This window comes from Passer domesticus, chromosome 4 (assembly GCF_036417665.1).
Source record: "Passer domesticus isolate bPasDom1 chromosome 4, bPasDom1.hap1, whole genome shotgun sequence".
NCBI classification, from domain to species: domain Eukaryota; kingdom Metazoa; phylum Chordata; class Aves; order Passeriformes; family Passeridae; genus Passer; species Passer domesticus.
The window spans coordinates 81,765,879-81,782,142 of record NC_087477.1 but is presented as its reverse complement, the minus strand read 5'-3'; the positions used below and the strand labels follow the sequence as shown (position 1 = coordinate 81,782,142).

Genomic DNA, 16,264 nt, shown 5'->3' with positions numbered 1-16,264 from the left:
CCCCGTTCTAGCCAGGGGCAGCACGAGCTGGCTGCAGGCTCTGGCCTAATAAGATCTGCATGTTGGCATGGCTTTGGCCAGGGAGTTTCTGCCTCCAGCTCTGGCAGAGCCTGCTGGAGCCTGGCTGCCTTCCCCAGCTCCTGCCACTGCCAGGAGGAAATCACCATCTGGGTGCAATCTGCAGCTGCAGGAGCCTGACCTTCCCAGCAGCTCTTGGTTGAGCACCAGCTCTGGCCCTCACTGAGCTCCTTTCCTTGCTAGGGAAAAAGATTGTGCAGGAGGGAGACAAAGGAGTGAGTGTTTATGTACGTTTTAATCAAATATAACTGATTTTTTCTTTTCTCTTTTCTTCACTTTCTGGTTTGGAGCATGAGCAAGGAGCAGGAGAATATTGCCTTTACCTTAAAGCTTCAGATTTCTGGGTCTGCTCCTTGGGCAGCTGCCTCCTAAAGTCCCCTAATCCCCTTTGTGCTGAAGGGACTGTTGTGCCTTTTCCTGGAATTGTTTTGGGAATTTCATGGTCTTCTCTCTCTTATTTGGATGAGTTTCTCAGATGGGGACAACCTTAAAATATTTGACTCCTAAAGAAGGACTTGATGTGGTCCTTTTCACCTGGGTGAGCTGATGCTGCTCAGTCTAACATTTATTTGTGCCTTTGTGAGCTGAAAAGGCCCCAAAAAAGAAGATGGCAGTTGCTAAATTCACTTCAAAGTCTCAACCTGCTCAAACTGCAGGTCAGGCTCCCTTGGCCTCTAAAGTTAATTTCTTTGAATCCTGAAAGCAAACCTGGTACCTCAGAGCAGCCTGAAATGTGTGTCCTGGAATGGGATCCCCAGAGCTGCTCTTGTGGGGTGAGGCCAGAGAAGGGAACAGTGGTGGGATGAACACTTAAACCCCATCCCAAATGACAAGAACTCCAAGGCAGGAGTTACCTGGGAGCTCCCAGCAGGTCGCTGCTCCCTCTGCTGTGCCTTTTTATTGGTGTCCTGCAGGTGATGGCATGAGCAGGATGTGCAGCAGGAGCTGGGAAGAGAACTCAGGTTTCCTTGGAGCTGCAGTCAAAGAGCAGGAGGTAGGGTGGGATTTAAGGAGTTCATGATGCAAACAGAATAAAACAACCCAAGGCTGCAGGTATGGTGTTACCTACATTTTTAATTTGGATCTCCTAAGCAATTTCTTTGCTTTTGTTTCAAGACTTGGCTGTGTCACAGCTTGGGAATCCCAGTGCTGCTTCATGAGGATGGGATAAGGGTTTCTCTGCAATGCTTGGGTCCACCTAGTGTTACTTTCTGTGTCCAGGCTCTTGCAGCCTCCAATGTGAGGACACCCGAAAGAAAAAAAAAAAATTAAAAAAATCAATCAGAGTCTTGGAAAAGCATCCTGCTAAAAAGCAAACACACCTGGCATCTGTCCCTGGCTTGGAGGGAACCCAAGTATCTTCTGCTGGGATACTTGACTGATCCTGCTGGACCAGGCAAGCAGGTCCTGTATGATCTGGTTGTGAAGCAAAAATCCACTTCCCGCTGGTTTCCAGCCACAAACCAGCCTGGCTACAAAGAGCTGCTTAATGCCAAGCAGTCAGTCAATAAGGGAGGAAAATGAACTTCTGCCTGCGAGGGAGGATGGCTTTGTGCATAAAGTTAAGAACCTGCTGGAGGGGAATGTTGGGATGAGGCTCCTCAGCAGCTGATGGGCTCGGAGAAGGGTGGGACTGCTGCTCCTTGGATGCAGCTGGCCCTGGGTGACTGTTCCTGGCTGTGACAGTGGGGAATGTCTGCAGAGATCAGGTCTGGAGAGCTGGGACAGACCGGAGAGCGCCAGACACTGCAGTGTCTGATGTCCCCTCTGGTGCCTGGCATGGTGGCAGATAAGCTGATACCCTCCAGAAGATGTTACTGGTGGGGGGCTAAGATTTCTAGCATGGGACAGGCTCTGCTTTAATGGTAATTTATCATCATGGGGAAATTTGGTTTGGTGTATTAAAAGGGAGTTAATGCACAGCCAAATTTCCTACCATGATCTGAGAGCCCATAGGATGCAGGACTGGAGGGGATCTTAAAACTCCTGGAAGAGACTTCCTGGCCCTGTGAAGTTGTCCCTGTCATGTATTCCACACTCCTTCCTGGTTATCCTCTTCCAGGAGGAGCTGGCAAGGTGACCCCTGGGGACATTGGAACCTGGTGCAGCTGCCACGTGCTCAACGTGGGCACAGAGTTAAACGTTGTATTCAACATGCACAGTTAAAACCATTCAAACAGGGATTCACTTCCTCAATAAATGCATCTTCCAAGCCAAAATAACTGGATTAAAACCAAATCCCCCCCACTTTTTTCCCTCTTTTCGGTGATGTCCTTGTTTTGGCTGGATAGAGTTGATTTTTTTTTTCTTCCTCAGGAGCTGGTGAAGTGCTGTGTTTTGGATTTAGTATGAGAATAATGTTGGAGTAATAGCTTTAACCTTCAGTTTTTGACAGGGAGTTTTCCACCTCAGTTCAAATGATGTGTCAAATGCTTTCCTGGGTGATTTGGGATTTTTTCCCCTGGATGTGGTTTGTTGATTTAGAGGATGGGGAAGGATCATTCAGGATATGCCTCTACACCAAGATCTGTAGCAATCAAAAGCCAAGATGTCAATAAGATTTCTTTAAACCTTCTTCACCCCTCATTTCCATATATCCAAATTTTACAGCTGCCCCTGGATCCCTGGAAGTGTCCAAGGCCAGGCTGGACAGGGCTTGGAACCACCTGGGGTAGTGGAAGATGTCCCTGCCCATATCAGGTGGGGTGGGACTGGATGGTCTTTAAGAACCCTTCCCACCCAAACCATTCCAGGATTCCCAAATTGCTGTAGCTGGATCAGCTGAGACCCTTCTGGAGAAAAGAAAAATCAAGAAATGGAGAAACAAAACAGTCCCAATCCAATATTTATGGTATAACAACTAAGATGTGCCTAATTTTTCCTACAGCAAAGGCTCCAGGTTACTTTTTTCTGTCCCTGCTTTTCAAACTTTGTTGTTGCTGCTTGGTTTGGTAAAGAACCTCAAGCTCCCTTTATTTTGACCCCCATCTGGTTGGTTTTGACTCAAAAGTGCTTGTGCCAGGTTATTTCAGAGGAATTTTGAAGTGGCAGAGAAAACCAGTCTGGATGCTGGGACCCCACACTGTCCATGAGCACACCTGATGGGAGAAGCAAGATTTGTCAGTGCTGTGCTTTTTCCTGCTCTGAAGTGATGAACGTCATCTCCCCTGCTAATGCTTCCAGCAGCCTGCATCCCTGGAAAAGTGAATACAGATTTAATTTTACATTGAAGGGAAGAGTCTCCATCCAGGGCCTGTTGTGCTGGAACAAGGGGGGGTGGTCTCAACCTGAAAGATTAAGATTTAATTTTTTATTGAAGGGAAGAGCCTCGATCCAGGGTCTGTTGTGCTGGAGCAAGGGGGGTGGTCTCAACCTGAAAGACTAAGATTTAGTTTTTTATTAAAGGGAAGAGCCTTGATCCAGGGCCTGTTGGGCTGGAATAAGGTGGGGTGGTCTCAACCTGAAGGATTAAGATTTAGTTTTTTATTAAAGGGAAGAGCCTTGATCCAGGGCCTGTTGTGCTGGAACAAGGGGGGGTGGTCTCAACCTGAAAGATTAAGATTTAATTTTTTATTGAAGGGAAGAGTCTCGATCCAGGGTCTGTTGTGCTGGAATAAGGTGGGGTGGTCTCAAGCTGAAAGATGAAGATTTAATTTTTTATTGAAGGGAAGAGCCTCAATCCAGGGTCTGTTGTGCTGGAGCAAGGGGGGTGGTCTTAACCCGAAAGATATGTGTCCATATAGATATGAATTAGTATCAGGAAGGATTTTTTTTCAATAAGAGGGTGGTGAGGCCCTGGCACAGGGTGCCCAGAGAAGCTGTTGGATCCCTGGAAGCGTCCAAGGCCAGGCTGGACAGGGCTTGGAACAACCTGGGCTGGTGAAAGGTGTCCGTGCCCATGGCAGGGGGTGGCACTGGATGATCTTTGAGGTCCCTTCCAACTCAGTATATTCTATAAAAAATGCCCGCTGCCCTCCGGGCTCCCCGAGGAGGGGTCTGCGGGCAGGAGCCGGCTCGGCGCTGTCGCTGTCCCCGCCGGGGCCGCGGGCGGGCTTTAGGACCCGGCCGGGTGTGACACCGCCTGTCCCTTCCCCTCCCAGCCGCGCTCCTCACTCGGGACTTTCTCCAGCTTTTATTTTTTTTTATTATCATTATTTTATTTATTTTTTTTTAATTGGCGCGTGTGCAGGGGAGGAGGAGGGGGGGGGGTGAAAACCGAGTCCTCTCTCTCTCTCTTTTTTTTTTTTTTTTAAATTTCCCTTAATTATTTATTTATTTTCGGCGGGGGAAAATAAATAAAGAACTCTGCCCCCCTCCCCCGTCGGGCGCGGGGAAGGCGAAGGCGCGGCGATGGTGCGGACGGGATGAGCGGCGCGGCCATGGCAGCCCGGCGGCTCTTCCACCTCCAGCCCTGCGGTGAGGGACAGGGCTCCGGGCGGCTCTGGGGACACCGGGCTGGCCCCCTGCCACCCCCGCTCGCCACCCGGGTTTTTGCTTGTGGCGGCAGCGCGGGGGTCGCGGCGGGATGCGGTGGGCTTGGAGGGGGATGCGTTCTGGTTTTCACTCTTAGGATCGGGGGTGGAAAAATCTTCCCTTTGCATCTGCTGAAGGGTTTTGGGGATTTTTTTTTTTTTTTGTGTTGGTGACACCCCTAAAGTTGAGCTGCTTGGGCAGAGCGGGATGTTCCAGCCCCGGGGATGCGGGGGGAAAAGGAGCGATGGAAACTCGGGGTCTGGGGCTGTTCTTGGGGGTGTTTTTTGCCCCATTTTTACTTTTACTTGTTTGCACCCAGCACGGGGCGGAGGGCACGGTGTGGCTGAGCGGATGAGGTTGCCTGACTTCGTGTTGGTGTAAAAACCGCAATAAAAAGGACGGGGGGAAAAAAAGAAAAAAAAAAACAAAGTAGAAAAAGCGAAACTTTAATGCGAAGAGTTGGGGCAGCTGTGCGTGCGGGGAAAGACCCCCAGCAACGCGTTAATCTGAAATGCGGGGTGGGAGGAAGGGTTTAAATGCACTTGGGAACGGGCTGTCTGATTTCGGGTGGACTTTCCGAGTTATTTTGTGCCGTGTCCCCTCGCTGCCTTGCAGAGGAAGCGCTTCCTTCACCGGCATGGCCGCGGCAGCGCTGGGTGACACTGGCTGGAGTGACAGGCACCGCTGCAGGCACTTCTGTGTTGGACCAGAAGTGACTGTAGGTGGCACAGCAGCTTTGTCACCCGTGCTGTCCCCGCACCTCTGGTGAGGATCGGTGCTCGGGGTGGGTTTGTGCCTCCGGAGCTTTCCCCGCTCCGGGTTAATGGAAAAGTTTTCATTTAGAGCTGATGTTCTGCCTTAGAGCTCGGCTCTGCTGCTTTTCCACGGCCGTGTTGGCATTCTTGAGACCTGGTGGTGCCGTGGGCAGGAATAGAAAATCATGGAAAGGTTCAGGTTGTCCTGCAGGAACAGAAAATCATGGGAAGATTTGGGCTGTCCTGCAGGAACAGAAAATCATGGAAAGGTTTGGGCTGTCCTGCAGGAGCAGAAAATCATGGGAAGGTTTGGGCTGTCCTGCAGGAATAGAGAAAATCATGGGAAGGTTTAGGTTGTCCTGCAGGAACACAAAATCATGGGAAGGTTCGGGCTGTCCTGCAGGAACAGAAAATCATGGGAAGGTTTGGGCTGTCCTGCAGGAACAGAAAATCATGGAAAGATTCGGGCTGTCCTGCAGGAGTAGAAAATCATGGAAAGGTTTGGGCTGTCCTGCAGGAGCAGAAAATCATGGGAAGGTTTAGGTTGTCCTGCAGGAACAGAAAATCATGGGAAGGTTCGGGCTGTCCTGCAGGAACAGAAAATCATGGGAAGGTTCGGGCTGTCCTGCAGGAACAGAAAATCATGGGAAGGTTTGGGCTGTCCTGCAGGAACAGAAAATCATGGAAAGATTCGGGCTGTCCTGCAGGAGTAGAAAATCATGGAAAGGTTTGGGCTGTCCTGCAGGAGCAGAAAATCATGGGAAGGTTTAGGTTGTCCTGCAGGAACAGAAAATCATGGGAAGGTTCGGGCTGTCCTGCAGGAACAGAAAATCATGGGAAGGTTCGGGCTGTCCTGCAGGAACAGAAAATCATGGGAAGGTTTGGGCTGTCCTGCAGGAATAGAGAAAATCATGGGAAGGTTTGGGCTGTCCTGCAGGAACGCAAAATCATGGGAAGGTTTGGGCTGTCCTGCAGGAGCAGAAAATCATGGGAAGGTTTAGGCTGTCCTGCAGGAATAGAAGATCATGGGAAGGTTTGGGCTGTCCTGCAGGAATAGAAAATCCTGGGAAGGTTTGGGTTGGAAAGACCTTAAAGTCCATCTCATTCCACCCCTTCCATGGGCAGGGACAGCTTCCACTGTCCCAGGTTGCTCCAAGCCCTGTCCAGCCTGGCCTTGGATGCTTCCAGGGATCCAGGGGCAGCCTCAGCTTCTCTGTGACGATTTGCATGTGGAGAATCCAAGGGAATTTTCCCCTTTGCCCAGAGCTGTTTCAGTGTTTGTAGGATTTCTCCTGGATTGTCTCTAGGTGTGAGCGCAGCCTTGTCCTCCTCCCGCTCCTCAAGTGCTGGAGCACGCTTGACCCAGGATTGAGCAAATCCAGCTGTGCCTCACCTGGGTCGCTGCTCTTGGGTTTGTGGCTACTTTTTTGGGGTTTTTTTGGGAGGCTGGAACAGCGAGGCAACACTTGGAGTCCTGTCTGCACAGCAACCTCAGTCATTGCCACCCCCCTGCGAGCCGCGCGTCGCCGCTTCCCGGCTATAATCGGGATTTGTTGGCTAATCCATCTCAGCCAGAGCCCTCCAGTTTTGAAATATCTGTGGCTTTTGTACAGTTGGTGCTCCGTAAGAATGATGGACCGCAGAGGAAGTTCCCCTCCGGCTCTCCTGTTGTTCCTTGGCAATTTGAATGCTTCAGCTTGTTTAAATAAATGCAGATAAAAAGAAGGGTTGGGGTTTTAACTGGAGCCCTCGCTTGACCCACCCGGTGGCATAAGATATCTGTGTGTAAGCTCAGAGTGGCTTGACTTCTAGTAAAGCTGTAGTAAATCATTTGAGGCTGTAAACATTTATTAAAACAAGCTTTATTTTTGTGTTGAGTCAGTGTGAAAACAAAGATGTCTTGGGTTTCAAAGGGAAAGGATCCACAAGGGAAGCTTTCTGCCCTGGCTTAAAGGAAAGTGTCAGTGAGAAGTTGGATATTTCAGCAGAAGGGAGCTGAGGTAAGAGTTAAGGTCAGATTTTAGCTTCAGAGTTGGAATTTAATCCAGAATTATCAGACTTAGCCTGGTGCTGTTCAATTTGCCTGCTTGCTGTTTGGTTTGTTCTTCCTTGGAGGAGGCAGCTGAGGTAAGAGTTAGGCTCAAGGTCAAGCTTTAGTTGCAAAGTTGGATTTTAGTCTGAAATTACCCAGCTTAGCCTGGTGCTGTTTTATTTGCCTCTATAAGACTAAAACCTCCAATTCTGTCCTGACAGAACTGCACTGATGCTCTGCATAGGTACTTCATGCTTAAGGACAGGTGTTAATCACATTAACTGGGGAAAGATGCTTTTTTGAGTTTTTTTGTAGTCATTCTAATACTGTGCTGTGATTGAGGTGTCTCTGGGAAGCCACAGGGTTCCCAGAACCTTTCTGTTGCACTAGGCTGGGTGGCACTAGAGTTACCTCCCCCTAATGTGACCCCACTTCTGGAGAAGTCCTGCTTCCTTGTGTAGGATTGCCCTGGGAGTAAACAAAGCTTGGGAAGCTTCAATAACTCATCATCATCATCGTGGAGCTGTTATCTACCCTCTAAATGTGCAAATCCTTGTCAAGACATCCAGCACAGGTTAAATCCCAGCTACCTTTGCTGTTACCATCCCAGCTGGGTGGGGAATCTGCTGGGAAGGATGCAGTGTGGTTAAAAACTGGGAATGCCAAGGCAATTCCTCAAAGTTCATCCTTCCTTGAGTCTGGGCAGTGTTGTGTGATTGTGCAGTTTGCAGAGCAGCTCCTTCAGCATTTTGTGCTGGGACCTGGTGATGCTGGAAATGAAGTTTTACTTTTCATTCCTCTTTTTTTACTAGAAATACAACTTCCTAACTCTGCTGTGGGCTGAGCTCTCCACAAAGCTCTCTGCAGAGCACGATGACACGCTGGCCCAGAGCACAGCACTGAGGATTCCTTCATCTGTCAGAGCTGGCTGTGCCATCAAAGGGCTTTGCTGTCACTCAGAGCTCCGTGGGTTTTTCTATTCCCTCTTTCTAAATTCATCCCTGGCTCTGGCTCCCAATTAAAACCAGCAGGACTGAGGGCTTCACTCTCCCTCTGCTGCTGAAGGAGGTTCTGTGAGCTCTGAGGGAATCTGATGAGATTTGGGTAGGGAACAGAGCAAGTGTTCAATCCTCAGAGAATGTCAATCCTCAGAGATTTGCTGAGAAAGTGCAAGAACACGGGGAGAAAAACATGAAAACCAAGGCAATGGAGTGGGTTACACTTTATGCTGGTGTTGGGTGAGGACTTCTCTTCCCCACGTGTCTTTTGGGGTTCTCCAGCTTTGAAGGAGCTGATGGAAGTGGCAGGAGAAAGGCTGGTGGGGCTGTGGCAGCTGTGGGATGGATGCCAGCAGTGCTGAATGGGGGCTGTGGTGGGGAAAACTAAGATCTGAAGCTGGTGGAGAGAAGATCTCAGCTGGTCAATGCTGAGAACTGGGCAACCTTTGTCTCAAGGTGTTCAGCTGGGCAAGCAGTGGAGTGGAGTTGTTGCCGGGTAGAGTGGAGTTGTTGCTGGGTGTTGCCCACTGAGAGGGGCTCAGGAGTGGAAATTAGGAGGACAGGGCAACTTGGGAGGAGGATGGGGTGACCTTCCTCCCCTCCTGCTGCTGGGGCAGGTGCTGGCACCCTGCAGTGCCCACCTGGGACGAGCCACCCCACGGGATGAGGTGTGAGGCACCAGCTTTATTCTCCTTTTCCTCTCGCCCGCTGCCATCTCCTTTTCCAGGAGTTAAACGCCTCTTCCCCCTGCTCCGAGCCTAATTGCGTCCCCAGGGCTTAACACGCGTGTGTTTGTTTTATTCAACGTGTTGGCTGTTCCCACCGGAACAGGCTGATTTTTCTATTTTTTTTTTTTTTAGGGATTGGGCTTTTTTTTTTTTTTTTTTTTTTTGCTTATTGTGCACAACAAGCTCCTGCACAAGATATTCCTTGCGGGAGGAGGTTGGGGTGGGGGGAGGAACTGTAGTAATGCCAATACTTCTTGAATATTATAAACCTGGCTTATCAGCCCGACGCAGAGCTGGAATTTGTCTCTTCCTGTGCTGCATCTCTGCTTTCTGAGAGGGGCGTTTAAATACAGGCTGGAGACACTGCCTTGCCAGTGTGCTCTGCTGGGCTCTGACAGCAGCATCGGGGCTCCTCCAGCGCCTTTGGGGTTTCTTTTATTACTCCTTTTTTTTTTTTTTAATTTTGTTTTTTGCACTAAATCCTTTGGGAAAAAAAAAGGACTTCTCTGGGAGAAGGCTTTGAGACTGCATGTCCCAACAGTACGCGCTGCAGGAGGCGAAGGGAGACGCGGTTTGCTTCGTACCTGGCTCTCCTCTCTTCTCTGTCCTGATGGAGCCGGCGTCCTTCTGCTACCCCCGGCTCACCTTCCTGCGCTCGCCCTACGGCCAGTTCGGGGCCAGCGCCGGCTCTTCCCAGGATTTGGCCCCGTGGCCGCAGCGTTTGGTGCCGCAGAGGTGGAGCAGGCCAGTGGACGGTGCGTGCCCAGGGCTTGGAAGGGTTGGGACGGGGCAGCAGAGCAGCCCGGTGGGGTTTTGAGGAGGTTTTGGAGATGGAGGCAGCGCGAGGTGGGACTTGGAGGATGGGTTGGTTGTGGTTGTGGTGATGCTCTCCTGGTCGCGCAGTTTGGCCGCTGGTATCTCCACCAAGGAGCAGCTCTGGTCTCTGCTACACCCTGAGAGCTGATAAACAACCTCAGCGTGGAAAAAATTAAAAATAGAAACTGATCTGAGGCAGTCTTTTGTTTCCTGAGCTTGTTCACTTGCTGAAATGGATCCGGCGCTGCGTGAAACCTGAAATACCTGCTGGAGGCTCAGTGGGCTCGGTTCACCTTTGGGGTTGTGATGCTGTCAGGTATCCTCTAAACTGTTACTGAAGGTATCAAGTGTGGGGATAGAGGAAGGTTTGAAGATCTCCTGTGCAGGTTTGTCTCACTATGAGGAGTTACCTTAAAAATTCCAGCTTGGTTCAAATCTTGCTTTAATGTAACACAGGGAGCTTGGTGAATCCTGCTGGTTTAGGAGCTGAGCTCTGTAAGTGCTGATCCTAAGGATGAGAGTCTCAACTTCTTAGAAAACTTTTTTTGGGGAAGATGTCTGGCTTGGTGAGATATTGCCCTGATTTCTATTTAAAGATGGAGCAAGGAGTGGGACTGGAGACCTCCAGGGGTCTCTTCCACCCTCAAACACTTTCTGCACCACGCTCTACCTCCTTAGCATCTTATTGCCAGTCTGTGATGTGCCTTACCTGGAAAAGCTCGTCAGGTGGCATGGCAAGGGAGAAAAAAAAAAAAAATGGAGGAGACTGGCTGAGCAGTCTCAGCAGAGAAAAGGCGTGGGAGGTGTTTAAAAACACGCTTTGCCTGTGGTTCTGTGCAGAGGAAACGAGCCTGTGGCAGGGCCTGGGGATGGGGGCTTGTGGCTGCCTCTGCTAAAGGGATGCTCCTTCCCTTCCTTGCCGTGCCCTGGGAAGTGTTTGCTGCCTCCTGGTAAATATCATCACCCCAAATTTTTTTACTGAAGTCACAGGGATTGTCAGAGTTGCTGTAGTAGGGGAGTGACCCAGCCTTGCCAGCATTTGGATAATTTGCTGTTTATTTCTGTCTTATTCTTTTAGGGTTCTGCCTTTTCTGAGTTGATGTTGTTTTGGGGAGGTTTTTTGTTGTTGTTTTTTTTTTGTTGTTGTTTTTTTGTTTGTTGTTCTTGTTTGTTTGTTTGGCCAGCTTAGACCATTCCTCTGGGGTTTAAGTCTCTGGGGGAGACTTGGCTTATTGTGCTGGAAATCTGGAATTGTAAGGAGAGTGAAGCAGTGTAGAATAGGCTGGAGCAGGAGGAGAGGATGTGGCATCTTCCCTCCAAAGCTTTTTAGGTACCTCACGGTCCAGCAGTGGCCAAAGGCTGGGATTTAAGTCCCCTCGGAGGAGGTGAGGTCTTTCAGCTCTAAATTCTGCAACTTGCTGCTGGAGCACAGACTTGCTGTTTCTCATTCCACTGCATGCATGCATTAACCCTTGCACCGCTGCTGCCGTGCAGCTGAGCTGGATGAAACACCAGAGCCCGGCAGGCACGGCAGCTGTATCTTTAAGGAATTTGCTCTATCTCCCTCTCAGCAGCAGGTTTTTTTCCCCCCCTCCTCCTTTTCTTCATCCTCTGGCTTTCCCTGTACTACTCTCTGTAAGGTACAGCATCTTCTCACTTCAGCTTTGGCTGGCACAGAGCTTTTTTTCTTTTTTAAGGAGGCACAGGAGCTTTTCTCCATCCTGCATCCAGCAAAACTCTCCGGAGCGCTGGGTCGCTTTAACTACTCGATTTTTGCTCTTGGAGGCAAACAGCTCCGAGAGGTGGTGGAATCCCTGTGGCTGGAGGAGGAGACAGCCCAAATCCTTGGCTGGGGCAGTGGTGGCATGTGCAGAGGTGCTGCCCAGGTGCGGGCTTGGCGGAGCCGGGCTGGAGGTGTCCATCTGGGAGCTGATGGGTCGCACTCTCACTCCACCCATCCGCCGCTCGCCAATTGGAAGTGAGGGACAAAGATGCTCTGGATGGATTCATATTGGAGCCAGTGAAAAAGCAGGAGCCGGCTCTGCCTCGGCCACCTGAGCGAGTGGCCTTTGGGGACAAGTGCTGGTGGCTCTGGGGGAGCAGCCCTGAGGGGAGCAGAGGCATCTCTCTGTCTTGGAGAAGTAGTGCAGGTGAGTTGTGGTCTTAAAATCCACCCCCCCCAAACTGAAGCGCTGCTGTTGCTGGGTGATGCATTTGGTCAGGAAATGTAAAAAAGCAGCTCTGCCAGCTCTTGAATTATTTAATTCACTAAAGTAAGGCAGTGCTTGATGTATTTTCTATGGGCTTTGCTGTGCTTAGTGATGATATCTGTTGCCTGTGCTGGGTGTCTCTGTGTTTAAGGATGGAGAATGCCTTTTGAATTCCATTTAAATTAACCAGAGCGCTGGCTGTCGGGGGTTTGAATTTAGTTTCAAGGTATGCATGGGGAGATGAGCACTGAAGAGCTTCTCTGTTCTGGTTTTTCTCTTAATTAATGGCAAAGCATCTTCCCAGCCTGTCAGTGAGCTTTACATAGAGCTGTTTCACTTGGGGGAAGTGCAGTGCTGAGTGGAGACAAAATCATGTATGTGGTGTGTCTAAAATGCTCCCAAACATCATCCCTGGAGCTGTAGCCGTGGAAGCCTTGTAGATGAACCATAAACAACATCCTAATGAATAACATTATCTCACAGCTTGTCAGTCTGCAGTTATTTCATCACTGGACTGGGGCATTTTAATTTTGGATTGACGATGGACTGGAAAATGGGATCTGGTGCTGCTGCTGCCTCTCCCCCTACCTGTGTTGTTGTTGTTGTTGTCACTGATGTTGTTTTATGGCTCCTAAACATGGGGAGCTGCATGGGGTGATCTGTGTTATCCTGCTGCAGCTGGTGGGAACTGCAGACCCTGTTTCTGAGGCTGCAGAGTGCAGCTCTGTGGCCATTTGGGGATCCTTTGGGCTGTTCTTGCTTTTCGTGGCAGAGGGAGGTTTTTCTTTCTGAGTCTTGATGAGAAGCACAACTGAAAATGTGTTCGGTGATCAGGTGGCTGGGTTCAGTGCTCTGCTTCTGTTTCCAGTACAGACCCTGGGTTTTGGCCTAACTTCTGGTTTTCTGTGGGTTAGATCAGTTCCATCCCCCAGTGCTTTTTTGGGGGGTGATGGTGGGAAGGGATGCAGGAACAACTTTGCTGTAAAAGCCTGGCTCAGCCACTGCTGCCTTTCAGCAGCTGTTTTCATTCCTGTTGGTGATAAGATAGCAGGGGGAAAAAAACTTTCTAGAAATTCACTTTGTTCCAAAACATGACCCTGGTACCCTGGAGGAGGGAGGGATGTTCCAGAGTGAGACTGGTGCTGCTGCAGCATCTCTTCCACTTAACCCCCAAGAAAAGCTTATTCCCACCAGTTTACTCCTCCCTGCTGCTTAATTTTTACAGTATTTACACTTTAAACCCTACAGGGAGCAGCTCCCACCTTCTGAATAGCCCCAAGTCAGTGAAATGTTGTCAGATTGTCTCTTAACCATTTTTGCATGGTTTACACAGTGCCACTGCAGATAAGTGGCAGGTGGTGGCCTCTGGAAGACCTGCCTGCACAAAGAAGGCATTTCAGCAAAGAAAAATATCTCAGGCATCTTTTAAAATCCATTTTCAACCCTAACCAAGGTTTGGGGCTGTTGCAGTATCTCTTTTTCTTTTGGATTAAGAGTGATGAGGCTTCTGATAGGGCCCTGCAAGGGAAAGAGCTGCCTGAGAAGCTGTCAGTAAGAGTAAATGCTTTCTAAATTATTTAAATGTTTCAGGAAAAGTCTACTGGGGAGCCTCAACTGGCCTGATCTTGGGCCTTTGCCAGCTTGTGGCATCTCTGGAGGTGTCTGCTGTCTCTCCTCTCCATGTAGTGCTTCAGCAAGAAATCCTTGTAAGACTTAAATCACTTTCTAGAGGGTCCAACAAAACAAAACCTCCCCCCAGCAAAACAAAACCTGTGAAAAAAAAAACCCAAAAAACCCCAAAAAACCCAAAAAACCCAAACCTAAAAGGGGGAGAATAGCCAAAACAGTCCAACAGCCAAGTCCCAAAGTGTTGTTGGTGCCTTGCTGCTGAAATGGTCCTGCTCACCTGTGAAATGCTGGCCAAGAAATGCAGTGGGTGAGGAGGGAATATCCTGCATCACTCTGAATTTGCAGGGTGGCTTCCTCTTGCAGCTCACCTCTGGGAGGCAGCCTCGGATATTAATTGTTTGGGTGGGCTAAATTGTGATGAGTCAACCTGGAAAACGTGGTGCTCCTGCTAAATCCAAACAGCTTTTTTTTTTTTTTTTTTAGGGGGGGAGGAGGTCTCTGGGAGCTGTCACTGCTGCACCCAGTGACTCTTTATTAGCTGGTTTTATTGCAGTGGGTGAGCTGGAGGAAGCTGGAGGGGAATTGTTCAATGCAGTGAGGAAAAGGCTTTGAAAACAGCCACGTCTGATCCCTGAGCCTGTGTGTGGGTGGGTGTTTGCCTGGCAGGGAGCAGGCAGGAGGATGCTTCCTGCTTTATCCCTTCAATATGATGCTTTATTTTCCCAGCCAGCCACTGTGAAAATGAGTTCTGGGGTTTCATTTACCACGCTGCCCCGTGGCATAACTTAAAACCTCCCCACACCATTTCCATCCTCAGAAGAATGTCCAGCTCCTTGCATATAATCCATGGTTTGAGCCTTGAGTGCCTGCTGAGCTTCAAAGCCATAGAGTTGTGTTTTCTGCCTGGGCCAGGACTGGGATGTCATCCCCCTCAGATGGAGGACACTGTTTAGATAAATCCATGGAGCAAAACTTTATATCCAAGTGACTCAGGATAGCCCTGGAAATGTCAGAGGACTGGTTTGTGTTCTCCAAAAATCACAGAAATGGGACATTTCCAAGGGGTGTGATGTTTAGTTTAGATAATCCAGACCTCTGAGTCCTAAAAACAGGGATCTGGGGGAATGAAATCCTTCTGGGAAGCAAAGAAATGGTGAAAATCCTTTAGGGATACTTCTAGTAGGGGGATAGGGGAGTAAGCAACACATCAATGCACCCCTGTGGCAAGAGGAGAGTGTTAAACATAAAGGGAGTTCTAAAGAATTATTTAACAGAAGCATTCTCTCCTGTAAGGTTTCCTGGAGGATGTGTTTATACATCAGGAGGGCAAAGCCTGTGTCCCTGCAGGTCTGAGTCCCTGGGCTGGAGCAATAATTTGCCATCAAATTGGGGCTGCTTAAAAGCACCTTCCTCCTCAGTGTCTGCTCTGAGCAGACTTCATCTTCCAAGAGTTTACTGAGGTGAAGAGCTTCAGAGTAGATTTAAATCTTTCTGGGGCATGGCTATTTCCTAAACTGTTTTCAGGACCTCCTGAGTTGATTTCTTGTAGGTATTTGCATGCAGATGATGTTTTAATCAACCCATTTAGGTAAAAACCTGCAGTGAATATCCCTGTTTTGTTACCCAGTGATGCCACTTACCCTTCTGCTGCCTGTGTTAAATCTCCAGGTGTGCTGTGCTTTTTTTCCCTTCAGGGGCTGTGCTTTTCCTCCCAGCCTCATGAGGAGGAGGAGGATGAGCTGAGGAAGGTGAGGGGCAGCAGAAGCAGGCAGAGGAGAGCTGCCCTCCCTGTGGGTACCAGCTGCCCTGTGGGGCATTGCCCACTCTTTGCTCTTCTCCTGGTGTTTTTGGGAGCTGTGTTGGGAAGATATTCTGAAGTCTGTGATGGGTGGAACTGAGGGGAGCAGGATCCCAGCTGGTGTCTGTGGTCCGTCCTTGCAGAGCCCTTCCCTGCAGCCCTGGCAGTGAGCTGGAGAAGGGATGAGCTGGGGATGGATAGGGCTCTGCTGTGCCTTGGGGAAGGAGGATTATCTCCCTCAGGCTCTGCTGGGGATGGATGTGTGGCTGCACTGACAAAGGACAGCAAGGCTGCAAAGCTGTGCCTAAAAAGACTCCGTTAGTTGATCTTGACTCAGCCCTTCAAGAAAAAAACTCCCTGTGTGAATATTCCCCATTTAATGACTTACAAAAGGTCTTTTGGCCCCTCTTGAATTTTGTCTTTGATGTTTTCCTTTGCCTTTTAGGGAAGGGTCTGTGTCTGAGCTTGCCACAGGCAGCATCAGACACCCTTTAGGAGGCACTTTCCTTACCAAGCATTCCTCACTGATCTCACACTTCCTTGAATTACAATGATCAGTTTGGAAAACCTGACTTCTCTGATTTTTTTTTTGTTTGTTTTTTTTTGTTTGTTTTTTTGGTCACACCTCTCTGGGCATGGAGAAAAACAAGTCAAATCTCCAGCTCTTGTCCTATCTGTCAGTTGTGATTGCCCAGTCCAGCACAGGGGCATATTCCAATCTCTGTGCCAGCAGGAGCTTTGCTCTCA

At 49.4% G+C, this 16,264-nt stretch overlaps 1 protein-coding gene across 9 annotated transcripts in view; it reads left to right on the top strand.

The window, feature by feature from the left end:
- SLC4A11 (solute carrier family 4 member 11) overlaps positions 1-16,264 on the top strand; it is a 143,822-nt gene that overhangs the window by 42,346 nt on the left and 85,212 nt on the right. The window contains exon 1 of one of the 9 annotated variants that reach the window (XM_064419073.1): positions 4,401-4,494. The exons of 2 other annotated variants lie outside the window; for them this stretch is intronic. In XM_064419073.1, coding sequence (XP_064275143.1) covers positions 4,443-4,494 — 52 coding nt within the window. In that variant the 5' untranslated portion in view covers positions 4,401-4,442. Of the gene's footprint in view, positions 1-4,400; positions 4,495-9,300; positions 9,820-10,171; positions 10,267-10,688; positions 10,831-11,506; positions 12,031-16,264 lie in introns of those variants that run through there. 6 more of the 9 variants (XM_064419069.1, XM_064419070.1, XM_064419074.1 and 3 more) reach the window with 6 other exon arrangements.